Genomic DNA, 25,006 nt, shown 5'->3' with positions numbered 1-25,006 from the left:
ATTTAAAGTTGCCACACTGAATGCACAGAGTAACATGTGACCAACATGAGTACAGCAGTCAAACCCAAAAGGATTATTCAACCTGCTACAACACAAAATGAGAGCAGCCACGAATAATCACATTCACAAGTGATCTGTGGTCTCCACCACACAAACGGTCACTTACATGTGGCCTCATACCACAACAAGTTACTGTAATATACAAAATTCAGTAAAGCAAGCATACTAGTGAACAACCACAAAATGGAGAGCTATAGCCACACAACGATCACATCAAGGGTGGTTTAGCACCCCGCAGTGTTATTTCCATCACCTGGCCAACAACACTCACAAGTGATCCAACTAAAGTAGCCATATTCCCCACAACACTAAAGGTCACTGATACATTAACGGAACACACATGGTGTACTCTCTATGCCAACTAAAAAACTGCTCACCTGCCTCAGCTATAAGACCATAATGGATTCACTTGGCACAATAATTGGCTTTTGAAGTAACACCCTTTCAGATTTGTAACATTCGCAGTGTCAACATTACCGCTGTGTGACGTTTGAATCGCCTTTCATCACACACGTCTGTCACTAAGACATTTTGCAGTTATAAAATTCTAAACTTGAATTTTTTTCTCGTGAATTAAAATATTTTTTTCATATGAACCTTCTTTTTTTTCCCCCCACCCTTTTCTTTACGTCTGTCTGCACCTTGCTTCACTCAATAGATCTCCAGTGCTCGCTAGAACAGATTTGGTTTGTTTTTTGCAGCATCAGTTTCAATTTATTTCAACTGACAATCCAGGTCAAATGAAGGACGCTCCCTCAGATCATACAGGCACATAATTATGAGGTACAAATTTTTTCAAACAATACATACAAAAGAGTCTTAGCACATTATTAAGGACGGTATAGCAAGAGTTAGTCTGGATTGAAACCAGGTCAAAGCAAGCAATGAAATGTTAAACATAGATATGAAATTCCTAATAGGTAGAGATTATTCCGATATGCATTTTTTAAGGTTTTTCTTTTTTTTTTTTTTGGGATGTACTGTAACAGTTTAGTTTAACAAACAGTAAAAAAACCCCAACAAATCTAGGTAGTTATTAGTATATCACGTAACAAAACACTTTCTGGCCCAATGAGCCCAAAAATTTGCAGATAAGAACTTTTCAGCATGACAAAAATTCCTGGTTTCAACACACTTTCTGGAAAAGCAGTCTTCAATGTGCGGACTTGGGGTCTCCATCTTTCCAGTAGTTTCTGTGGGCCTCCTGGAACATGTCCTTGCATGCGATTTTAGCTTTGAGTTTCGAGCAAATGAGAAAGGAGCCGCCCATTTTTCTGTGGAGGGAGTAGGTTTCCTCTGGCGGTGGCGTGAGACGCTCTTTCAGCATCACTGGGATGAGGTTGTGGATGCGCTCAGTTGTGCTCTGCATTCCAAAGTCAAAGGGCTTTTCTGAGTTGAAGGCCTCTCCGAGGATCATCACCGCATCCACATGGGCGTTCTCCATCGCCTTAATGCAGAAGACAAGAAAAATGATCAAGAGGCTTTCAAGTAAAAGTTCAGCATGTACAGAAACCTGCTCCTCTGCTTTTAGACGAAGAGATCAATATTAGTTTTATTTGTGTTGAATAGGACGCTGCACCCAGCAGCTTGCAACAGAGACTGGAAACAAGCTGAAATAATCCCCTCCATCAGCACTTCTAAAGCTAACACTTCATTCATCGTTGGTCCCATATTTATTTTGCAGGAGGACATGCAACCCAAACACAAAGCCAGACTCAATAAAAAAAATATTTCCTCTACCACAAGAGCTGCAAATGTGATTAAAGACACACAGGCCCGCTCTCAGCCTCAGGGAATAACTGTGGAGTTATGTGAAGAGACAGACTGAACAACACTGGAACACACTAAACCCACACAAGAACTGTAGTAAGACGAGAGAGCAATGTGATCTTCAGGCACCATATAATAAAGAGAACAAAAAAAAAAAAAAAAAAAAAAAAAAAAAAAAAGAGAAAAGAAATTGTCCACAGTATATACTCCAAGTCATTTTTACTATCATCTCATAACAGCTCCTCTATAATAAAAACCAAGATAGCGAGACTGTTCACAAAATATTAGTGCTGTTGTAGTTCCTGTTGGGTGCCACTAGAGGTCGCTAAAGAACACCTAGTAAATACTTTGAGTGACTGAATATTTCAAAACATTTTCAATAAAAATGTGGTGCATTTCAGAAGCTCCTCTCAATCTTACTTTGAACACAGTCAAATTGCTGTTTGACTGCATGAACCTTTCATGTCTTTCACGCTACATTCAAAAATACAACAACAGACAAATCATAAACATAAACTCACAGCTACTGTTGAACTGAATCACAGTGTGGTGCGGTTCATTAGTAAAATTTACAATGTCCGTTTCTCACCTTTGACTCGTATCCTGTGAGGAACTTCATTTCTCTGGATTTCAGTAGGACGCCTTCTCTGTCCTGATCTGCAGCTGCTTTTATAATCTGAGTGAGAGAAATCGCACCAGACGGTTTCACATGACGAAAAGATATTTCTCAACTGAAACTTATTGAAATTCTTGTCTGCACAACAATAAAGCACATCATCCGTCTTAACCTGTGTGGTTAACAGATATTCTCACAGCAAAATGACAAAAACAGAGTAACTTGAAAAGGACTGCAGTCTTGTCCCATGATTCAACAGCTTGTAGAACCACCTTTAGCAGCATTAACCTGAAGAACTCGTTTTCTGCACGGCTTTATGAGTCTCTCACAACATTGTGGAGGACTTTGGCCCACTCTTCTTTATAGTGTTGCTTCAGTTCAGTTTCTGGGACCACAGCATTTCAATCAGCTTGAGATCTGGACATTGGGCTTTTGCAGCACCTCGATTCTTCTCTTTTTTCAGCCATTTTGTTCCAGACTGGCTGCTGTGCTTTGGATCATCGTACTATTGCATTTAGCTGCAAACCAAACCAAATCATCACCCCTACACCACGGTGTTTCACAGCTGATACGAGGTGTTTGTGCTGATATGCTGTGTTTGGTTTTCTCCAAACATGGAGCTGTGCTTTCGTCTCATCGGTCAAAATGACTTTAACATGTTAACTGAGGTCTGCAGAGTGTGAGATGTAGCTATTGGGTTTTTTTGGGTGACTTTACAGGGAAACGCCTAAATGCTCCAGACCAGAAAACTCCAAAAACCTCTGTTCTCTATAGAGGTGCTCACACTTGCCGATGTTCATTCAATCAAGCACATTTCATTAGCAGTCTTGCCTGCTTAATTCTGTCAATCGAAGCAGTGTGCTAAGTTTTTCACATCCTTTTTTCATGTTTGTATGTGTGTTTAGTTTCTTGATAGTCTTCATGAACACCATTTTCCAAATACAAAACAAAATGTTGTAATTACAAGTAATAATCTAAGTGTACTTCATGTGACCAGAATTATCTGGACCTAGAATGGGTTAAGGAGCAGCCAATGTTCAAGAAACATTAGAAGAATATTTATAAAGAAATGACATAACATTTGCACATCACTGTTTGAGAACTAGATAAACTAAATTCTCAGGCAGGTGTATGCATCTTTTTGTTTTTAAATTCATGTAGCACAATAGCCAGTGGGGGCAACACAGTGTACAACAACAATGAGAACACTTCTCACCTCAATGTAGGTATCAGTAAAATGCTTGTTAAATCCTCGAGTAGCTCCAAAATCCAGCAGCGCAACCTGACGTGAAGTCATAAAAAACAGAAAACACACGTCAGTGAAAAGGAGAAAGATTAAATCCACGCGTGTCTCTGGTATAACTTGGGCAAACTGACCTTATGAGTTTGTGGATCAAAGAAGAAGTTGGACCAGTTCGGATCGGTTTGCATGTATCTGAACTCAAAAAGCTCCCTCAGGCATAAAATAAGGATCTGCTCACAAATCTGGCAGAAGGAGAGACAACTGGAAGTGACATGAGTGGGTGCTGATACTTAAATAGTTATCTCTGCTACATGCTGCCATGTCTCAGGGTTTTTTTTATTTTATTTTAAGGTGGCATGTACCTCATCTTGGCAGAGCACAGGTGTTAACTATACTGTAAGTAGTGTAGAGTTCAGAGCAGAGTGAAGCTCTTAAAGGCATACCTCATTCCTGAGTTCCTGAGGGAGATGTGTGGCCTTGTCCAGCGGGAAACCAGGCACCAGTGTTGTGGTGAGAACCTGCTTATTGCTTAGCTCGTCTATCACATCAGGCACACAGAAGAAGGGGTGATCCTCCAGCAGCTCGCTACCAAACACACAGCAACAAAGTCAGAAGAAGCGTGCAGGTAACCCCTATCTGGCCCTTCAGGATCTCTGTTACAGCACAGTGCAAATGTCTTGAGCCACCTATTTCTTTACATTTTGCTTCCAAGGGGCCAGATGTTTTTGTCTGGTCTTGAGCAATAATTCTCCGACCTTTCTGAAGGGCTTTCAAAGTTTTTTCTTTGGAAAACCTGGAGAACTGAAACGATCCCAACAGAAGGGTGGCTGTCAAGAAACCGTTTTTAAGGACAGGCTGAGGTACCCACAGTTATACAAGAACTGGATTGAAAATTGCTGGCGACAGATCTCATGGAGTGCTGCATTTTAGCCAGTGGAAATTCAGAAAAGTACTGTTGGATGTTGATTTTAATTTTTGCCGTATTGTTGCAATGGCGGACTGTCAAACTGGATTGCCCAATGTGGGATAAATAAAGTTATCTGAATGTGAGCCACCATGCAAGACCGTCTGAAAAAACATCTGATTGGCAGTTGCTTCATTTTTCAGCATGATAATGACGCCAAACACACTGTCGGTACAGTAAAAGCACACCTAGACACACACACATAATATGAAAGCTTGCCTAAGAGAGTTCAGGCTGTATTGAAGAATAATGATGGCCATAACAAATATGGAATTTCAAGCTTGTTAGATTTTTTTTTTTTTAATGCATTTTCATTTATGTTGGAACGTGTTTCAATAAATACTGCACTCATTTCGTGAGCAAAATGGAAAGAAATGAGGGGTGGGGCTCAAGGCTTTTGCACAGTACTAGTTGCTGTTTGTTGCCAAATGGCTCCTTTGTCAAAGCCGCCTGCTGCTGAAAATGTCAAGGGCATGAACCCAAATCAAAAATATCTTTAGGACTCATTGTGACACAACAAGAGCTGTGAAGGTGTTACTATGGGAACTATATGGGAACAGTAATGTTTGTGTATACTGTATATCATTCATTATGCAGCAGCTATTATTGTAAGTTGTTGCCTGGTAGGACTTTCCAGGAAAAACTGGCAGAGACCAAAGGTTAAAATAAGTTTGTATGTCGTTAAACAAAATCAGAAGGTTCAAAACACTACAAAGTATTTTCTTGTGGATAAGAAATACAGTACAGTAGCTAAAATAGCCAAAAATACCAAAAATAGAGGCACCAATGGTGAAACAACCTGAATGTCTGAGGAGGCGGGAACACAACTGAATTCTGGGAAGTTGACGCAAAAGCCACAGACTATATGAGGAATATTTTTTAAAACTCAAAATCTAAAACCTAACAATGCATTTATACACAAACTGCTAAATAATACAAAAATATTAAAAAAATAACAGATAAAGGCCACAAGCCAGAATGTCAATGATGCAGCAGCTCATCTGTCTCACCATGTCATCACAATTCACAGGTGACTGCTCATAAAACAACAAACGTGATCGTGACCTTGAGCAGTTTTATTGAAGACCAAGTAGGTGATCACTGTGTTTTACTAAAATCTGAACAGTATTGTGTGAGAAGTAGCGATTGTGGCTAACTGTAGCTGGATGGAAGTTCTGGTGCAAAGCACGCTTCTAGCAAAGACAAATAAAACATTACCCAAGCTTAGTCAATTTAGTAAGAATAAATGCAAACAACTCACTGAAATTTTCTGGCACAATTTGCTTCCCTTATATAATCACATTCCAGCGCCAACTCTCGACTCATGACCTCAATGAGATGCTCAGGAAATAAACCTGGAAAAAGAGGTCAAATGGAGGGGGGGTTGAAAATCATTGCGGTCGAGCTGCAGGTTTACAAAGATCAGACAATAGCAGCTGTTATCCCTGAATGATAAGAAAAATACCTTCAGGCAGTGCGTTGCTTAACCTCAGGGCAGTCATGATATTATTCACGTCACTCTCGATACTCTTTGCTATTCCAGGGTACTGAAGGGAAAGATTTGATTGAGTTATTTTATTCTATTTGCTGACTTATGACCCACTTAACATCTGCATTTATCTCAGCACAAACACTTCTCTCACCTGAATCTTCATGGCTACCTCCCGGCCATCCTTCATTTTTGCTAAATGGACTTGACCAATGGACGCGGCTGCGAATGGCCTCTCCTCGAAGTATTCCAGTTTGTCCCTCCAGTTTGGGCCGAGATCATTGTAAATGACTTTCTGTAGAGAGAAAAAGGAAAAAAATTAACTGGAGAAATGTAACTTTATTTGTATAGTTTGCCAGCGTTCTCCATACTGTACCATCATCTGCTTAGTAGGCATGAAGTCTGCACTCTGTCGAACACGCTCAAAGATTTTAGCCAGCTGAGGGTTGATAAAGGCGTCATCTGATAAACAAAAACGAAAAGTACAGAGCGAATGAAATACATGATGATGCCTATAGGGTAAGAACAGTTTAAAAATAATAATAATCCAGGTGTTATTGAAAAGACAGGAGGCAGAGCTGAAATTTAGGATTAAAAATGAATTGAAAATGCTCAGGGTGAGACTTGCAGATGTGCAGAGGATGTGGATATACTGGATAAAGGATGGAGCTGCCAGGAGGGGGAAAAGAGGAAGATCACAGATGATTCATCGATGTTGTGAAGGGGGACATGCAGAGAGTTGGTGTCACAAAGGAGGATGACAGGGATAGAGTGAGGTGACCCCTAATGGGAGCAGGTAAATGATGAAGAAGTAGTAAAAACAATCTTCTGGTGCTGTACGTTTTCAAGTGTGCAAAACCGATAGTCTTAATTAAATCCTTGCTTTTAAATGAAAAAAAAAAAAACCCTCAAAGCTTAAATTTGGCTAGCTGGTATCATGAAGTAAGTTAGACTACAGCTTAAATGGTGCCTTAAAGGAGAGATGAGAATGAACCAAAACAGGGTCCAGACCATAGCTGAGTTAGGTTTAACACTCTATAGGTCCATCACTAAGATCAATCTCTTTCACATAAATTAAGCTGTAAAATACATACATTTAAAATATAAATATAACCATTTAATGTAGCTTTACTGTAGTAGAGACAAGTGTTTCCCTATAAATTATTTTATTATCTAATAATATATTCAAAATGTAAATAAGTTTACTGTCATATGGGAAGAAAAACAACAGATCCTCTTGCTGAAAAACTGGAAATAGTTGTTCTGTATTTTTAACGTGAAAACTAATAACACTAATAATCACAAATGGTTTCACTTCTACTCTCCTTGCAGATTAGGATCGTTTGAAAGCTGAAGAGATACTAAACAGACCTTGAAGTGACACCGTTTTGTCAACAGCTTCTTTTTCCCCTCAAGGTCAGTATTAAGATAAAGTTAACGAAGTTAGCCGATGATAACGCTGAAACTGTGTCATGGCTGGCTACCATGTCAGTTTGGATAAGGGAAAATAAAGCTTCTACAAACATCTTTAAAACAAGTGTTGTTGAACAATCTTGTGGTTTCTTTTAAAAGTTTGCCAAGGATTAATGTTTCAAAAAATGCTTGGCTGAAGGATTTTATCGCAGGGATCATACATGACTGCACAGGCCAGAGCTGAAAAACACGACTGCGCTGTAAACATGCTTTTTAAAGCCAACAGTCAGGCTAGACTCTGCCACCTACAATAACTCCACGGGAATTGCACGTATTGTGTACAGCTGGCCCGGTGTTTATTTTTGGGGATGACATTTTAAAGTTGGTGAAGTGATCTCAGCAGACAGTAGGCATGTTTAGTCTGTGATGGAAGTTGAACCTTTATTTGTACACAGACACATGTGGGTTTCCTGCTTATAATATGCCTCAGGAGTCTGTCCAGATCCTCATGTCCTTGGATCACGTGAGATCAGTTAATACTGTATCACTAAAGATTAACTTCTGCTTGTGTTTACAGTGATTAAAAACAGCTAAGATCCATTAAGGTGCATCACTCAGGTGTATGTGTATCTGTACCTCACCTTGAATACTGAGCATCTGTCCAATTTTTAGAGCAGCACCTCGAACTTTGCAAAGCGTCCGGACAATTCTTTGAGCGTTGGCTTCAGAGAGGAAAGCATTCGAATCCATTATGGCCTTTTTGTTACCTAGAAAACACAAAAACTGTTTATAACATGTGCCAAGACAACTCGCAACTGAACACGTGTCTTCAAAAAATGCATCAATCCACAACAAATCCCACCATTTTTCTTTTATTCCTAAATGTGCAAATCCTTGTTATCCCAGCACATTTTGCTTTCTCTGTCTTAAAGTGTCCCCACTTCCTAGATGCTTAGTGGGGTTCAGGTCAGGTGAGTGTGGAGGAAAGACTAAAAGCTTTAAGATAATCTGCTTGATCGTGCTTTGTGTGTACAGCTCACTGAGGCCCAGCTATATTTATAAGAGGTGAAAAATGTCTCCAAGATGATTTGCTTGAACAAGATTCTGATGAGCGGATCGACTGAACACAAGCTTCAGTGGAAGGTTACATCCAGAGGAAATGTGACCTGCTGCTCAAAGCAAGCAACATAATCAATACCACTAATCTGCTTAAATTCGACTCCTGACCTAGAGCCAATGAAGCATCTACAATATCGCTTTCTAACTTTTAGTCACAACATTAGACATTTTTTAACATCAATTTAAATCCACAGACTTTCCATTTTTATTTTCATGTTTTTGTGAAATGCAGAAGTTTTTTTTTTGGAACGATCAGGCTTTTTGATGCCAGCGTTTTTAGCGGGATGTTACACAGCTGATTGTTTCTTCTGTACAAAATCTCAGAGCCCCTTGTTTACAAACAAAACATTACAATAGTGTCCTGCATTTTCCCGAACATTCAACTAGTCACTGATATTCTGTGCTTGCGTAAGCTTTCTGCTTCCACATAAAAAATATTGAACTCCAATATCCAGAATTAGACTACATGGACATCCTGACGATAAACCGGCAGGTATGTAGTTTACTCACGATTGCTTATCTTAACAGTCTCAGTTAAACGACAGGTCAGCTGTGCAGGTTTAGAGGAGCAGCTATAGCTTTCCTGGCATCATTAGCAAAGCCCAAACATGAGGATCAACCTCAGCAGACTCGTAAAGCAAAACTCTCCTGCTGTCACCTCGTTCTTTGGGTTTTAAACTCTTCTTGACCACTTCTGCGATTGCTCCGATGCCAAGTCCAACTGCCAGACCTGCAAAAGGAAGTGATTTTTTTTTTTTTAAACCAAACAATTCACTGAATAAACTGCTGCAAAGATGAAGTTATCATTACCAGTGTTGGTAACTGCTTGCAAGAGCAGTGTTGCCCTTACAAACAACCTACCTGCATATGATAACTACTGCATAAAAAAAAGAACGTGATAACAACAATCAGCAACCAGACTTGGGTATAATTTCTTAAAGCAGCACCAAGGGAGGCTCAGGGGCAAATGGAGGCCAAGAATTAGTGAGAGAAACATTTGATACTTCCACAAGAAGGCAGCTGATGGTTGATTGCACGTTTTCCTATTAGCTGGATTCTCAGGCATGTTCCAGTAATGTTTTTTCTGCTACTGATACTCTGTAATTTAAGTCTTGTGAGGGAGCACGTCAGCATTTTCCACAATCTCACCCCACCTCTTGAAAACTGCTGACCAAGGTCATGAGGTCAGACTCTTTCCACTAAATCCAAAATTAAACTTTGATACCCAAACACTTTACAGTATGAGGAATACAAGCAACAGTGGCTATTCCACTTACAAAAAACAGATGTCTGTATAAATGGCATGTTCAGGCTTTGTGAGGGAGTTTTTACTCAAGTGCATTTTGACGTCTCGCTGAGTTAGACTTGGAGGAAGTGCCAGCACTGCCAAAAACAAATTGCAGAACTAGTTTGCAGAACTTCTATCGCAAAAAGTCGTTAGTTACAGACTCCATCCAGGATCATGATTTTTAAAAAGGTCAGATTCTCATTTAATATATAAAAATTAAAGTGAGCTCAACATTAAATTGGTTAACGATTTTTACAGATGTTCTCTCAGTTTAAAGAGCTGTAACTGATTATTTTAAAACACATTTTTTGGGGGGGAGTGTGATAGGTTTTCAACACTGCTGCTGCTTCACATTCATGCAGATCACACTTTGACAGCACCTGGCAGCAGCCCAGTATTCCCACACAAGCTGGCGTTGTCCAGTTCTTGCCCAGTGGAGCAACTCAGGGTCAAATGCCTTACTGAGAGTCACACTTTGTTTTGAGATTTACAGAAATTTTTTAATTCAGGTTTTAATGTGACAAATACCATGGTAAAGAAATCACCTACCTCCAAAGTTTACCAGCCTTCCTATCCGTGTGACGGGTACCTTCTTCTCTCGAGCTTTTTCACTAAGCTGAAATCAAAGGAAATAAAATGTAAACACTTCACTGCAGCTGTGAAATACACACTTGCATTTATCATTAAAACACTCATTTACAGAAAAAAGAGAGAGAGTAGATACCACTTGCGTATGCTGCTTAAAGTCCCTTTTCTTGTTACTCCTTGCTTTATCGATATCCTCCGATGTCAGCCGCCCCACTGTGGTGTTGTCCTGGTTAAAGAGCCTCGTATGTCCAGAGAACAGCCGACTTGACCAGTCTTTGTAGTACCTAAGACCTTTATCACATCTTCCACTGCAGGTCCTCCGATGCCCATTTGCACTTCCTGTTAAGCTTGTACTGAAGCAAGCAGCCATAGTGGAGTATCTGTGAAATGTTGTGCCTCTGTATACGCAGACATCTTTCTGGTTCTCCTAAAAGAACAAAACATGACATTCAGCAACATTTATTTATGCAGCTGTTAAGTAAGGATGGGACAAAATGTTTTTTCGCTTTCTCTTGTGATATGTTACCGAAACGCTGGCGCCAAATATCAATATTTTTATTAAAACAAAGATGATAACTAAACTTCAGGGAAGAAGAGAAGAATCTTGCAGCAGAAAAATGGCAAGAAAGCTAACAAATGTGAATTTAAATATTATAATATTCTTAAATAATAATGACAATACACACAGGCACAGCAATGCTGTTTATAAAAGCATAGTTCCTGCTTTTTACCCTTTTAAGTGGTATTATACTATGGTGATATGATGTTGCAGTGATGTGTTGTAGGTGACCACCTTGCTATATACACATTTATCAGTTCAGCAGGATTGCTGTATCATGATATTGTTATTATCGAGGTAAAGGTATTTTGAGAGTACTGTATCATGAGTAGAGATGCTGGGACCAGCCGACAAACTGCAGTCGGGGCATCTCTAATCATGAATAGTGTTCAATGCAATGCAATACAATATAAGTTGTTGATGATGTGTTTAATGGGCACATGCATGTGGAAAAAGCAATATAAAGAGTGGGATAACATGTTACTCATTACATCAAGTAAATAAGAAAAGAAACAATAACTCATAACGTGTAAAACATTACTTTTGGAGTAATGTGAGCTGTTCCCACCCGTGAGGTTTGCAGGTTTGTAGTATCTACAGCACATAAAACCCTTACAGGAAAACCTGCTAACAAATTAGTTCTGTTAAAGTAGAAAATAAACATTACAGCTGTATTCCTCCTGATGCACAAAGCTCTGTATGAAACTCCTATTAAAGTGGAACCGAAGCTGGGCTGGCATTTACAGAAATTGGCCCATGCAGAGGCGTTACTAATGAAAGTGTATTATAATAAATACACTGTAAACTGCTATTAGATACAACATCAGTGTTTGGTCTCAATTAACAGGTTACAAAAATACAGTACAAGTTCATGCCGTCGCCTTCAGATCCTTCAGCTTGGTGCAAAAGAGAACCCCTGGTGTAAGGCGTTATAAATACTAAAACCAAGTGTATACAAATCCAGCTTCTACCTGCTTAGTTCAGAGGCTGTTATTTTAGTCCCAAAAGACTATTATTGATTAATTATTAAATATCCAAAGTACAAATCCTTTAATTTTAACTATGAGTCCTTTATTCCCAACAGCGAATAAATAACAGAAGCATTGCAGTACACTTGGCAGGCTACTATTATTTATTTATTTTTTTTAAATACCCCTATCAGGCTTTAGGAAATGTGTATCCTTCACAGCCTGCTTCACAAACCATCCCCTCTCACTTCTGCTTCTGTACTACCTGCCTCCAGAAGCCTCGATCTACTGCTGCTGATGAGGTCATCGTGACCAAAAAGCAAAAACAGAAGATATCTGCGCTGCATGCAATGTGAAACTTGATCCTAGTCTGCAACTGCACAACACCCAAATCACAGCTGACTGCTCACCCTTGCCGTTCCAGTGGTGTGATGAAAGTTTACCAGCCTCTGGTTCCCGGTGACAGTTAGGCCGCCTGGTGGGGCTCTGTGGGCCGCCTGCTTTACCCACTTAAGACTCCTCCAGACCACGGTGTCGCCTGCCATGCTGCAACTGTTAGAAACCTGCAGGGGAGTAAGGTCTTTGAAACAGGTGCTGGGGTGTCATGCAGAGATGTGTGAAGTGGTGTAGCTCTTCTGGGTGAATATCCGTTTATGTTCTCACACTTGAAGAGTACAACAAGACCACGTATAGCACGCTTAAGCAAAACAAAATAAACAATGCAAAAGTGTGATATTGACGTTGCTAACAGTCTGGACAAGAAAGGAAAATTTAAAAAAACAACAACAACACAAAGAGAAGCTTCCAAAACAAACCCGAGACATAAGGCATGGACAAAGAAACAACTTCCACTCACCACTAACAAAAACTTCGCAACACACGTCCTCCCCGCTCAGTGAACGTGCACACCAGCAAGCATTGTGCTACTGTAGCATGAGCCACGTTCACCTTGATTTAACTCGACACAATTCCCTTAAAAACCTCCAGCGGGACGAAGGAAAAAGGCGGGCGACGCGCTGGAGTACGTGCCGATTCTGGCCGAGGCTCCCTCGGAGGAAGTTTAACAAACACGGGCCAATGAGGCAACTTCAGCCGCGGGGTCCAGACATCAACATACACCCTTACTGGCTGGACAAACTGTCAGTCGCCCCTCACACTTCAGCACCGATTGACGTGTCCTCCAATGGGGCGGTGCGAGATGTGAACACGTGAGGCGTTCAAGAGCAACTAGCAAGAAAGAAAAAAAAGGACACATATGGGGGAAAAGGCTTTCTGCTAGACCATGTGCTGGACATGCGCTCTCTAACGTTCGATGTAAGGTTACTATGGCCAGGAGAAGTAGTACAACGCTCAAAGTAAATGGTTATTTATTTATTTATTTAGATAAGGTAGATCCGTATTTGCCCCAAAGGTGTACCAGAGGCTACTCAGAAATTTCCACAATTTACAACAACAACAACAATAGTAGTAGTAGTAGTACAACAGAGCAAAATAATAGACAATGTACTACTGTAATACTAGATATATTTATAATTTTCTTTCTTTCTTTTTTTAACCAAATTAATAAACACAATATTTAAAGGTTATTTCTCGATATTTTTTATTTTATTTTATTTTAGCTAGTTTTTAAAGTTCACAAAATTGTTTCAGTTAGTTTTCTTTTTTTTAAAGGTCAATTTTTTAATTAGCCAGCTGACACTTGTTTTCCAGGTCTAGGTTTATTTTTTTGTTTAGTTTTAGTTAACTCTGATAACCTTGCTTACAAGCAGGGGTGTGTCTAGAAGGTGGGGGGGGTGGGGGGGATTGTAGATCACTTAGCGGTTTACACATTCGTCTAACAAGTGAAATACTTCCAGTTCAATAACAAGAATACACATAATTCACTTTGGAGTTCCTATAGGAAGAGGATGCAGCGGGAAATACAGCTAGATCAAACATGCAGAGCAATCCGTTGTGGTGCCACTTGGGAAAAAGGGAGTAGCTGAAAGCAGCTTTTATTATTAATCGAGCTACTGAGAATTAGATAAGCAATTAAAAGTAGTAGCATCCCTGACATTAAAGAGATATACATATAAACAAGTCAATAATTATGATACAATAACATCATGCTTGGTTATATGATTCTGAAAAGTTTCATCCCACATGATGTGTACATTTACTGTAGATGCTTTAAATATATTTTAAATATACAACCTGTCAGCACTTAAGCTGCTTAAGTAGAAAAGGTATAAATGCTTTTTCTACTTTCCCAAAATAAGTGTCTCGAAATTCTTGTCCAACACCACTTTTTACCCAAAAAAATCTGTGATAGGACACATGATATGCACATGAGCCTGAAATTGTATTTCAGAACACAGGGGAACACAATGCACATCTGCCTCTGCACTTCGTGGTCCCCCGTGACCACGCCCCCCTTTTTAAAAAAAAATCTGGAAATGCCTCTAATTTCAACATAGACAAAAGGGATGTTTTTTTATATCATTTAATCATGATGCAATGCAATGTTTTCTTAAAGTTTGATAGAAGGTAAAGAAACTTTACTTAAAAGGTATTCAGTTTCATTTTAGAGTAACTCAGAATCTGCCAGTCTGAGATCAGCATATCTACAATATACTGTGGGTAAAAGTTTATGAATAAGCAATAATATTTTTAGAATGTATTCTCTGGCAGACAAAATGAACCTGTGCAGTAATCTGAGAACTGCTTGGCTGGATTACATTCAGCTCTTTTAGTCTTTAAGACTCTAGCAGCTGCGTTCTGGATAAGTTGAAGCTTTTTTTATCACTGTCTTAGAAAGACTGGACAAAAGTCCATTACAGAGGTCTAATCTGCTAGAGATGGCCCTGAACTAGTTTCTCCAGATGGCATGTCAGTACAACTCAGCTGAATCTTATCTATCTCACAACTCAAACAAATCAAATCAATTCACTGATTTTCTAAATCTAAGATGTGCAAACACAAAAGCAGCAGACATAATTCTATTATTTAGTCTGAAAGCAGAATTGATTACAGTCTTGTGGTATTAAACTAGCTTAGTGTACCACTAGTGTAAACTGACCACTGAGTTCAATTTGTTCTTTTGTATAAAAAAACAAAAACAAAAACAAGAATGAAATTTAGTTTCATAAGTGGTTTAAAAAAAACAACTTCAGAGCTCAAAAGTGAGAATGCAGAAAATTATGAGGTGCACGTGAAGGCAACACTACCCCCATGCAGCTGTGAAGTTTGCCATCAGAGTGTGGTAGCATCAGCTGTCATGAAGTTACAATGAATTGCCTTTTAATTTGAAAAAGTGATCAAGGAAATAACTGCTACTGCTCTGCTTATGCTGGGATATAAAACTGGCATGCAGGATGTCAGTGGCAGGAATTTCAGATGTGTCAAATGCACAAAAAAAGCACAACTTGGATGCGAGTTTGTAAACTCGTCTTTATTTTCTCACGTTTTTGTTTTGCTTTTTACACCGTAGGGCATTTTGTTTCCATCATATATATAATTTTTCCTTGGCAAATCCTTCAAGGCATTTTTTGACAGATAAAATATTCTTTGTGCTCTCCGTCAAGGTCTGATGGCAGCCTTCAGCTTCGGAAAGAGTTGGAGAGCGTTTTGTGTCGTCACCTCCATCACCTTCTCCGGTGACACCCCTTTGATCTTACTGATGTACTCGGCAGACACACAGATGTTTTTTGGCTCATTTCTCACCTGCAGTCAGGACAAGGGACAATTGTTGTATCGATTCTTATAGTTATCATATTATCAACTATAGTAATTACAACAAACTAGTTGTAATTAAGGGGAAATTTCATGAAATTTCCCCTTGTGGGACTAATAAAGGCATCGTATCTATCTTATCTAGAAACTAGAACATTTATTATACAATTTTCTTTGTAATACATAAAGAAAAAATTAAATTACTCCTCCCAAACAAAGATAATATAAGACATTTTTAAATACTCAACCTGTTTTTCTGGGCCGAGAGCTGGAGAATCAGTTTCTAGACAGATGTTCTCTAACGGCAGCTGTTTCACAAGTTTCTGCTTCTTGGTGGAAAATACACACACAGATCACCATAAATCATTAATGCTCAATGTGATAAAGTCCACCAATGAAAACAAAGTCAACATGCCAGTGCTGTGTGGGGAGTGTAAATACTCACATACAACTGTTACCTGTGTCAATTAAATAAACTAGTTTGGTCTGTTTACACACGAATGACAGATAAGCTGATTGCATGCTCGGCTGTACCTGCTCACTCCTTATTATGGATGGAGGGATAGAAAAGAAATAGCCGGCCTTCACTCCCTCCATAGCAACAGACGGTTTCCCATCAAAAGCATGAAGAAGGACTTTTCTGACACCTAGTGGCAATACAGAGGAACTGCAGTTTATTTCTCATACACTCAAGAAAACTGTTCACTCACATGCAAACAGACAGAATAAACTTAGGTGTTCACCTTGCTCCTTCAGGAGCTGAATGGTGGGTCTTCCTGCAGACCTTGAATGAACATTTCTAAAGCCAAAAATAAAAGAAAACAAATGAACAAACACAATGTATTATAGAAGGATTCTGCAATATACTGTGGCGGTCATTGTCTCATAAACCTTAGATTTTGATCGCTTTAATTTCTGCAAATGTAAATGTTTGTTTTCTTATGGAGTTCTTCTCTGTCTTATTTAGGTTTTTACACTTTAATTGTAGTTTACACATTTGCCGAATGTATGGATCGTCCCTGGTTTGATACCAAGAGGTGACACAGATCCCTTTAGGGTTGTGTTGCGAAGGGAATCTGGCATTAATATCTACCAAATCAAATATGCAAAGCTATCTACTGTGCAGACCCCTTCTGAATAAGGGAGTGGCTGAAAGACTCTTCTTCTATTAAAAAACAAAACAAAACAAAACAAAAAAAAAACCCCAACCCAAAAACAATACACATTAATATTTGTACTGTATATATTGCTACACCTCCCAGGAAAGCTCTTAATTAGTCTTTGCTTAAAAAATGCTAATATATGTACCACATAAATTTCAGAGAATAGCCTTAATAATAAATATCTCAAGACTCACAGCGGGAGGTCCAGCTCCTTGGCTATCTGTGCTTGACGAATCAGGACCAGCCTTTGATTCTCCTTATCAGTGTCGCTTCTGACATATCGGGGTGTAAAATCCAAACCAACCTACAACGGCAAACAAGCTGTAATATCATTGTAGTTAATAAAGAAAACCAACGAAGGTGAATCAAAGATGCTCAATCTTTACCTCCCCAATGGCAACAAGTTGGTCTTTGTATTTCTCTATGATAGGCAAAGCAGCATCCAGATCCTGCAAAACACACAGAACACACTCCTGAATCTAACTGCATAAACCAGAAATAACTCATCCAATTTTTTAAATTTACAAGCAGTCAAAATTACAATGTTTTTACTGCTTTCTGAGAAAACTACAGCTGTGGTGGAGGAAGAGAAACACAGGAAAATTAACTGTCAGAGGGCCCGGTGGTGCCAGTGTCTGGCAGCCTCGCCTCTGTCAGTGCGCCCCAGGGTGGCTGTGGCTACAATGTAGCTTGCCATCACCAGTGTGTGAATGGGTGGATTAGGAACTAGTAAAGCGCTATACAAATACAGGCCATTTACCATTTTACTGCAAAATTGCAGAAAGAATGAATCATCCACACTATTTCAGGAAAGAAGCGCTGCTGTTTTTTTCCACCACTGAGTACCACAATTGATTTTTTTAAGATCAGACTGAAACACTAATAATGAGACACACTGGTGACCTGTCAGAGTGTACCCCATCCACCCCTTTCACCCTAAAATAGCTGGAATACAGTCCAGCACATCGTGACCCTCAATTTGATAAGCAAATGAAGATGGGTGGCTAGATGGATGTTATATTTTCATAAAGCCACAATACAACAATACTTGTTTACGCTCTACATGGCTGTTTGGATCAGCTGGCTGTTGTGTTTGTGGCCTTCTGGTGAATAAAGAAATATGAGCCATCTTTCTCATCCCCCATTAGTACTCTTGCTGCAGTGTTTTGTATCAAATGAAGGCTTTTCAGGGAAGTTCAAGAACAGCCTGATAATAACTTCCAATAGTTCACCCTTGCAGTAATAAAATCATGAACTATTTTTTCAGCATCACTCTGAGACAAGATGTTCCTACTTTTAGACACTACACAGATAAAAGGAAACAATCTTACACATTTGTAAGGCACTTCAAGATTCCTCGTAGTGCTACTGGAGGCCAAAGTAATTCTATCCATACTAGGAATTTGGTTAGACCCCATGTTTCTCTGATTTTTACAGCTGAATATAATAACCTCAGTTTTATCTGAATTTAGAAGCAGGATATTAGAGCTCATTCAGGCCTTTATGTCTTGAAATCATTCCTGTAGTTTAACTAATTAATTTTTGTCATCTGGCTTCATAGATAACTATAGCAAGGTATCAGCTACAAAATAATGAAAATGCATGCAGCGTTTTTTAATATAACTGCCTAAGTGAAGCACTTACAATGTAAAAAGTATTGGTCCCAGCACAGAACTCTGAGGAACTCCATGACTAACGTTTGCGTGTAAAGACTCCCTGTTTACATGAACAAACAGATACAATTCAAACTTGGGCAGTGTATTTCCTTTAATGGCCACAGCTGTATTCTTATCTCTGAAGTAAAATGTTTCGATCAGTGGTACTGAATGCTGCACTGAGTACCAGGACAAGCACAAGGACTGTGTCCACTCTCAGAGGCCATGAGAAGGTCATTCGTAACCTTCACTGGTGTTGTTTCTATGATATGATGCACTATAAATTCTCAAATCCAAGGAGATTTCTGTTTTCCGGAGGTAGTTGTGACACCTCTACAACTAGCCTCTACAACTAGCTTATGTTAACAGCATGGGTGGGAAAAGATTTTAAACTGCATCAATCCTACCTGAAGGCAAGCACCCCTCTGCTGCTCGGGGGATACTTCTTGAACAGGGTGAACTCCTAAGCAGGGGAAAATGAAACCTGGAAACCTGGAGAAAATTACAGCAGGAAATTACAAAACCGCGACCTACACAGTACAGATACATCATCATTTAAACAGTGCTGGGTACCTCTGTGACAACGCTATAATCTTCTCAAATTCCCTTGAATGCTCGGCCACAGCTAATAACGCCAACAAGCCAGCCTGGACAAGAGTAAAAACAACCAGAAATTATCTTTAAAACAACAAATATCTGACTAACTTACAGCTTTTACTCACGAGGATCTCACCTTTTTTGAATTTTCGATCACCTCTTCTACATCCTGGCCAAAAAAACGTGGAAAGGTTAAATTAAGGTTGCTAAAGATAAAATATGAATTTTCAGTCCGTAAACAAGCGTTAATACCTTGTCAAAATCCCCCGCAGAGATGTGACAGTGGCAGTCAACGTAGCCGTGCATGTGGACGTTGTTTAGCCCTCAAAATCAAAACAAACCCGCTTCCTCCAATAAAATCCGACTGCGCATGTGCACGTGTGGGCTCGTCAGTGCGCGAGATCGATGACACTGCGCAGCTCGAGAGGGCGGTGCTCTCTTAGAAATTATTGGTTGAACTATGGCGGGAAGTAAACGGAGAGAAATCAAACGTACCTGGTTCTTCAAGTTAAACCAGCCGTTTTCACTTCCTTGTTTGTTTTTCTCCTGCCAGTGTCAGTTCCGCAACTTTACTCACAGTCATATGGCGTCTAAAGAGTGAAGTCGGATCTGTGTGCGACACTGAAATGGGAGCTTTAGCAGTCTTTCCTTTGCTTTTATTGATCCTGCAGATCGGGGCCAATAATGCCAAATACGAACCCAACTGGAAGTCCATCGACTCCAGACCGCTGCCAGAATGGTATGACCACGCAAAGTTCGGCATCTTCATACACTGGGGTGTCTTTTCTGTCCCGAGCTTTGGCAGCGAATGGTTCTGGTGAGTTCTTCTTTTGACATTACCAGATCATTTAAACTTTTGCAGACAATCAGTGAGGGCAAGAGGGTCTGTGAAATCTAGGGAACAACTCATTCATTGGAAATTCCGACTTCGGACTTATCCAGGAACCCACCATCTATCCTGTCGGAGATCCCATATGTTTTACATCATGGCAACAGTGGCAGTACAGATTAAAAGTTTTACAGTTTTACAAGTTTTTACAGTGATGACACATTTTGCATTTTATTTGTTACACAGGTGGTACTGGCAAAACCAAAAGCAAAAGCCATATGTGGACTTCATGCAGAGGAATTATCCTCCAGACTTCAAGTATCAGGACTTTGCACCGCTGTTCACTGCTGAGTTCTTTGATGCCAAAGAATGGACAGACATCTTCGCCTCATCGGGAGCAAAGTACATCGTTCTGACCACAAAACACCATGAAGGTACACCACATTTTTGTGCATCGCTGTGTTTATATATGCCAGCTACAGTGTTCTTTTTTTTTTTCTGAAGAAGTAGTCTGATGTCAGTATGGGTGTCAGCGATGTATGACTGTCCTTCAACCACACAAGAGATGTTCTGTTTTGTTGGTGTATTTCTCAGGTTTCACACTCTGGGGCTCAAAGAACTCCTGGAACTGGAATGCGGTGGATATTGGACCAAAGAGAGACCTGGTGGATGAAGTGGTGACAGCTCTTCGCAATAACGGGGACATTCGTGTAGGGTTGTATCACTCCCTCTTCGAATGGTTTAACCCACTCTTTGAGCTGGACGCTGCCAATGTCTTCACTACAAACTACTTTCCTACCAGTAAAACTCTGCCTGAGCTTTACGAGCTTGTTGTCAAGTACAAACCAGAGGTGCTGTGGTCTGATGGAGATGGAGACGCGCCTGACAAGTACTGGAACAGCACTGGTTTCTTAGCTTGGCTCTATAATGACAGGTAAACTTGCAAAATGTGCATTATTTTTAGCTTTTTTCCCATCATGGATATAAAAACTGAGCTGACTGAAATCTTCTCAACAGTCCAGTACGTGACACGGTGGTGACGAATGATCGGTGGGGCTATGGCTCCATCTGCACACACGGTGGATATTACACCTGTTCTGATCGCTACCAGCCAGGACACCTGCTCAAGCACAAATGGGAAAACTGCATGACCATTGACAAAAAGTCCTGGGGTTACAGACGTAACGCTCCTCTCAGCGATTACCTCACCGTCGATCAGCTTGTGTCGGTGAGAGCTGAAAATCGTATTCGCCTCTAAACTAAAACAGATTCACTGTGATTAAATGAGTCATTGGGAAATTTACCTAATGCTTCTTTACTCTTTTCAACACATTTCCTACGACTCTGCAATTTTAAATTGTATCTTTAGGCATTTTGTTACTAGCAGCCATCACTTACAAAAAACATACCATGACTACACTTAAAAATGTAAACCCACGAGAGTTAAATCAACAAGTTAAAAAGATGCAAAAATGCAAGACTTGTCTGTGTAATTTACAAAAAGATAAAATAATTAAAACACTAAAATCAATAAAAAAAAATCAACAAGAAGAATGACAAAATATCATCACATGAGTGAGTGTCATTAAAGAGGAAAGAAAATGGGATAGAGATAATATATGGGAGTTCAACCTGAGTCAGCGGCACTAGAGAATTAAGTTAGAAACTATAGCCTGAGGGTCGCTCTGCAATCCAAGGTGAGCCAGCTGCCATTCTGTGGTTAAAATGTTAGGATTCTCCTCTGTTTTACTTTAAAACACGCCTCCAGACCCAGACAAGAGAGCGGTCACGTTAGATTGAAGTTCATTTGGCTCGAGGGTCAAAGATGGAAACACTGATCTGGAGCCCTTCTTGTGGCTTTGTTTGTTCATGTTTATGTGTCAAAAATCGCTTGTAATAATTTCCAGACATGTCCACTTTAATGTGTGTCCATGTGTGTGTGTTTCAGACGCTGGTGGAGACTGTGTCCTGTGGAGGAAACCTGCTGATGAATATCGGCCCCACACACGATGGAAGAATCGCTCCGATCTTTGAGGAGCGTCTGAGGCAGATTGGTCAGTGGCTGAAGGTCAATGGGGAGGCCATCTATAACACGACAGCATGGCGAGCTCAGAATGACAGCCTCACTCCAGATCTGTGGTGGGTCCACAACTTTTTTTTTTTATAAGGCTACATTGATATTTATCTATAGAAAGACATAGAAAGTTATAGAAAAAAATATATATAGATAGATAGATAGATAGATAGATAGATAGATAGATAAAATCAGAGGTAATTAATGGGTCTGATCTTCAACAGGTACACGTTCAGACCCCAGGAAAAAAACATATTTTCCATCTTACTCAAGTGGCCAAATAATGGATCAGTGATTCTGAATGAGCCAGTGGTTACTGGGCAAACTCAGGTAAGACTGACTCAATACCTAATAATGTTGCGATGCCAGCTTCTTATATTTAAACTGGTATTAGTGTACATGGCAATAAAATGTAGAACCTTGTGTGAGATCTGAACTTTATTCATAACTTCCTTTTGTTTAACAAAAAAGGTGGTGCTTCTTGGTTATGGCCCTCTGAAGTGGGAGCCTGTAAAGCCCAGTGGGCTGCAGGTTTACCTGCCCCAGCTCTCCTTTAGCCAGATACCATGCCAGTGGGCCTGGACACTGAAGCTGACTGGTGCCACTTAAAGGAAAATCACATCACTTGAAGAGGAACTGATGGAGCAGAAAGGAAGGATTATACAGTGGCTTGCAAAAGTATTCGGCCCCCTTGAACTTTTCCACATTTTGTCACATTACAGCCACAAACGTGAAGCAATTTTATTGGAATTCCACGTGAAAGACCAACACAAAGTGGTGCACACGTGAGAAGTGGAACAAAAATCATACATGATTCCAAACATTTTTTACAAATAAATAACTGAAAAGTGGGGTGTGCGTAATTATTCAGCCCCCTGAGTCAATACTTTGTAGAACCACTTTTTGCTGCAATTCCAGCTGCCAGTCTTTTAGGGTATGTCTCTACCAGCTTTGCACATCTAGAGACTGAAATCCTTGCCCATTCTTATTTGCAAACAGCTCCAGCTCGGTCAGATTAGATGGGCAGCGTTTGTGAACAGCAGTTTTCAGAGCTTGCCACAGATTGTCTCGAAACACCCCTGGCTCTGAAATGTGCAATCATCTTTGTAATATGCCCTGCAGCTCTAGTGTAACATCCCTCTTCATGTAATTGCTGACCGACTGTTGCTGCGGGGTGAGACGATGCCCTGCACTGACATCCTCAGTAGCCCGAGGAAGAGTTCCTCCTCTGTTTATGCCGTACAAATCGCACTAATGCACAAGCATCAGAGTGTGCGGTGTTGACCACAGTTTCCAATTCCATTTAGTAAACTTTTCCCTATCTGTAAATGCCAATATTGCTTTACTCATTGTTCCTAATGAATCCCTTTTCATTTGTAACGCCTTTTCTTTTTTTTCTTGTTATCTTGATAGAGTTTCAGCTGGGCCTGCTTGACATTTTTACACAGAACACCATGGTTTTCCTTTAGTTTCTCACCCAGAAACCCAGGCCACTTTCTGTAATTTTGGGAGGAGTGACATTAAACACTGTGAAATTGCTCCTTTTCTTTGAGATGTGCTTTGTGGGAAGTTTGATAAGCCTGTTGCACTGATCGGTTTGAATCATTTTTTAATAAATATTTCAATAAAATCAACCTTTATTACACTGACTTGTTCTCATTTGTTGCCTCCCTTTGGCGCCCCCTTGTGTCAACATGTGTAACGCCCTAGTCGCCTGGGACATTTTAAGCAGTCTGACGGTGCAAAACAGATCTATGCACCCCCGCTGTGCACAGATGAACCGGGAAAACAACACATCCTCTTCTGGCTCTGAAAAATGCAGCAGCAGTGAAGTTATTTTCATGTTGCACACTGACCGGTAAGCCTCTGCAGAATTTCTTTCAAAGCTGGTCTTTGCTCTTTTTCTGCACTGAAACCACAGCAGCTGCAGGAGTATTTGTCAACTGAGATAGAGAGTCCGGTGCAGGGCAGATCTCACTGTTGTGTCTGCTCTCTGTTGCACGCCTTTAAGGTGGGAGGTTCCTGTTCTGCAAATGTTCCATGACGTGCTGATGGGGGGTTTGCAAGGGGTTCTTCTCACGTCTGTGCAACCCCCCCACCCCACACACATACCCTAATTTCAGCAGGCTATCCCCAGCCTGGTACGCGCACATCGCAGCTGATCACCTAAACACAACAAACAGAGATGTAAGGATGCAAAACGCGTGCACAGATAGATGCTCAATAATAGTGAAATACACATATTCTGCATTCTGGGAGAACCCGGGCTTTAAACCTTTAAAGTTTGTAGCAAAAATGTTGAGATGTCAAAAAAATTAACTTAGACATTTAAAAGCAGGACTGCAGTGCGGATTATTTTCTCGGTTTGGTCAACTGGAACAGAACTTACTTGTTTAAAATGATGTATTTGTTCTGTTTGACTGCATATTGTGGAGTTTATTTGCCCATACAGTAGTGTGACAAAGAAAGAGTCCACAGGCCTCAGTTAGCATGATAAAGGCCATCACAGTTAGAAAAAGCCTCTACTCTCTAAAAAGAACACAGCAGCACACCTTAGGATTGCAACACTGGATACGAACAAACCACAAGACCTCCTGAACAGTTTTCTTTGGAAATACAAGACCAAAGTGGAGATGTTTGGCTGTAATGCATGCACATGGTGCCATGTTTGGAGAAAATCAAACACAATATATAAGCACAAATGGTGGTGACAGGAGATGATTTGAGCTTGTTTTGCAGCCCAGGTTCTGAGACTGTGTGGTCATTTAGTGGATCTTGAATTCCTCCCAAAGGATTCTGGAGTCCAATGTGAGGCCACATGTCCTAAAAACTCAACAATGATCCCAGGCAAAGCAGCAATAAAATGATGTAGAGCACTGACTTGAGCATAGTACATTAGG

The 25,006-nt window shown here is 40.1% G+C and overlaps 3 protein-coding genes across 4 annotated transcripts; 1 reads left to right on the top strand and 2 right to left on the bottom strand.

Moving 5' to 3' along the window:
* Positions 1 to 671: 671 nt before the first annotated feature.
* Positions 672 to 13,516, bottom strand: coq8ab (coenzyme Q8A, genome duplicate b). Its single transcript, XM_040042166.1, has 15 exons — positions 12,934 to 13,516; positions 12,488 to 12,640; positions 10,687 to 10,977; positions 10,512 to 10,578; positions 9,333 to 9,404; positions 8,197 to 8,322; positions 6,519 to 6,604; positions 6,297 to 6,437; positions 6,119 to 6,200; positions 5,915 to 6,008; positions 4,133 to 4,274; positions 3,824 to 3,931; positions 3,663 to 3,728; positions 2,420 to 2,506; positions 672 to 1,507 (listed from the first exon to the last, which is right to left on the bottom strand). Exons 2-15 carry the CDS (start codon positions 12,620 to 12,622, stop codon positions 1,214 to 1,216), a joined length of 1,791 nt encoding a protein of 596 aa, XP_039898100.1. The 5' UTR covers positions 12,623 to 12,640; positions 12,934 to 13,516; the 3' UTR covers positions 672 to 1,213.
* A 983-nt stretch (positions 13,517 to 14,499) lies between these two features.
* Positions 14,500 to 19,590, bottom strand: LOC120740070 (putative deoxyribonuclease TATDN3). Of its 2 annotated transcripts, none has more exons than XM_040042169.1 (10): positions 19,456 to 19,590; positions 19,340 to 19,372; positions 19,180 to 19,253; positions 19,014 to 19,098; positions 17,338 to 17,400; positions 17,146 to 17,255; positions 16,532 to 16,587; positions 16,323 to 16,435; positions 16,037 to 16,117; positions 14,500 to 15,779 (listed from the first exon to the last, which is right to left on the bottom strand). In XM_040042169.1, the coding sequence occupies exons 1-10, from the start codon at positions 19,507 to 19,509 to the stop codon at positions 15,636 to 15,638; spliced, it is 813 nt and encodes a 270-aa protein (XP_039898103.1). In that variant the 5' UTR covers positions 19,510 to 19,590; the 3' UTR covers positions 14,500 to 15,635. The 2 variants fall into 2 exon arrangements, with proteins under 2 accessions (XP_039898103.1, XP_039898104.1); XM_040042170.1 differs by having other exon boundaries at positions 16,037 to 16,114.
* Positions 19,591 to 19,732: 142 nt separating this feature from the next.
* fuca2 (alpha-L-fucosidase 2) lies at positions 19,733 to 22,878 on the top strand. Its single transcript, XM_040042168.1, has 7 exons — positions 19,733 to 20,020; positions 20,279 to 20,466; positions 20,627 to 20,966; positions 21,050 to 21,260; positions 21,981 to 22,171; positions 22,331 to 22,436; positions 22,578 to 22,878. The coding sequence occupies exons 1-7, from the start codon at positions 19,830 to 19,832 to the stop codon at positions 22,713 to 22,715; spliced, it is 1,365 nt and encodes a 454-aa protein (XP_039898102.1). The 5' UTR covers positions 19,733 to 19,829; the 3' UTR covers positions 22,716 to 22,878.
* Positions 22,879 to 25,006: the final 2,128 nt, after the last annotated feature.

Source organism: Simochromis diagramma, unplaced genomic scaffold, assembly GCF_900408965.1.
Source record: "Simochromis diagramma unplaced genomic scaffold, fSimDia1.1 OVJJ01000304.1, whole genome shotgun sequence".
NCBI lineage: Eukaryota > Metazoa > Chordata > Actinopteri > Cichliformes > Cichlidae > Simochromis > Simochromis diagramma.
The sequence above is the reverse complement of the archived record's forward strand: the minus strand, read 5'-3'. Positions and strand labels throughout refer to the sequence as shown.

What these genes read in the sequence shown, in the direction of transcription:
- LOC120740070 (XM_040042169.1), bottom strand. Translation starts at nt 19,509, where the DNA reads ATGCACGGCTACGTTGACTGCCACTGTCACATCTCTGCGGGGGATTTT. An exon ending in TCAGCTCCTGAAGGAGCAAG is followed by an intron (nt 16,436 to 16,531) that starts GTGAACACCTAA and finishes TATTGCCACTAG; the next exon opens with GTGTCAGAAAAGTCCTTCTT. An exon ending in CTCTCGGCCCAGAAAAACAG is followed by an intron (nt 15,780 to 16,036) that starts GTTGAGTATTTA and finishes TCCTGACTGCAG; the next exon opens with GTGAGAAATGAGCCAAAAAA.
- fuca2 (XM_040042168.1), top strand. Translation starts at nt 19,830, where the DNA reads ATGGGAGCTTTAGCAGTCTTTCCTTTGCTTTTATTGATCCTGCAGATC. An exon ending in GCTTGGCTCTATAATGACAG is followed by an intron (nt 20,967 to 21,049) that starts GTAAACTTGCAA and finishes TCTTCTCAACAG; the next exon opens with TCCAGTACGTGACACGGTGG. An exon ending in CCGTCGATCAGCTTGTGTCG is followed by an intron (nt 21,261 to 21,980) that starts GTGAGAGCTGAA and finishes TGTGTGTTTCAG; the next exon opens with ACGCTGGTGGAGACTGTGTC.
- coq8ab (XM_040042166.1), bottom strand. Translation starts at nt 12,622, where the DNA reads ATGGCAGGCGACACCGTGGTCTGGAGGAGTCTTAAGTGGGTAAAGCAG. An exon ending in ACAGATGCTCAGTATTCAAG is followed by an intron (nt 6,605 to 8,196) that starts GTGAGGTACAGA and finishes TTTGTTTATCAG; the next exon opens with ATGACGCCTTTATCAACCCT. An exon ending in TCACAGGATACGAGTCAAAG is followed by an intron (nt 1,508 to 2,419) that starts GTGAGAAACGGA and finishes TTCTGCATTAAG; the next exon opens with GCGATGGAGAACGCCCATGT.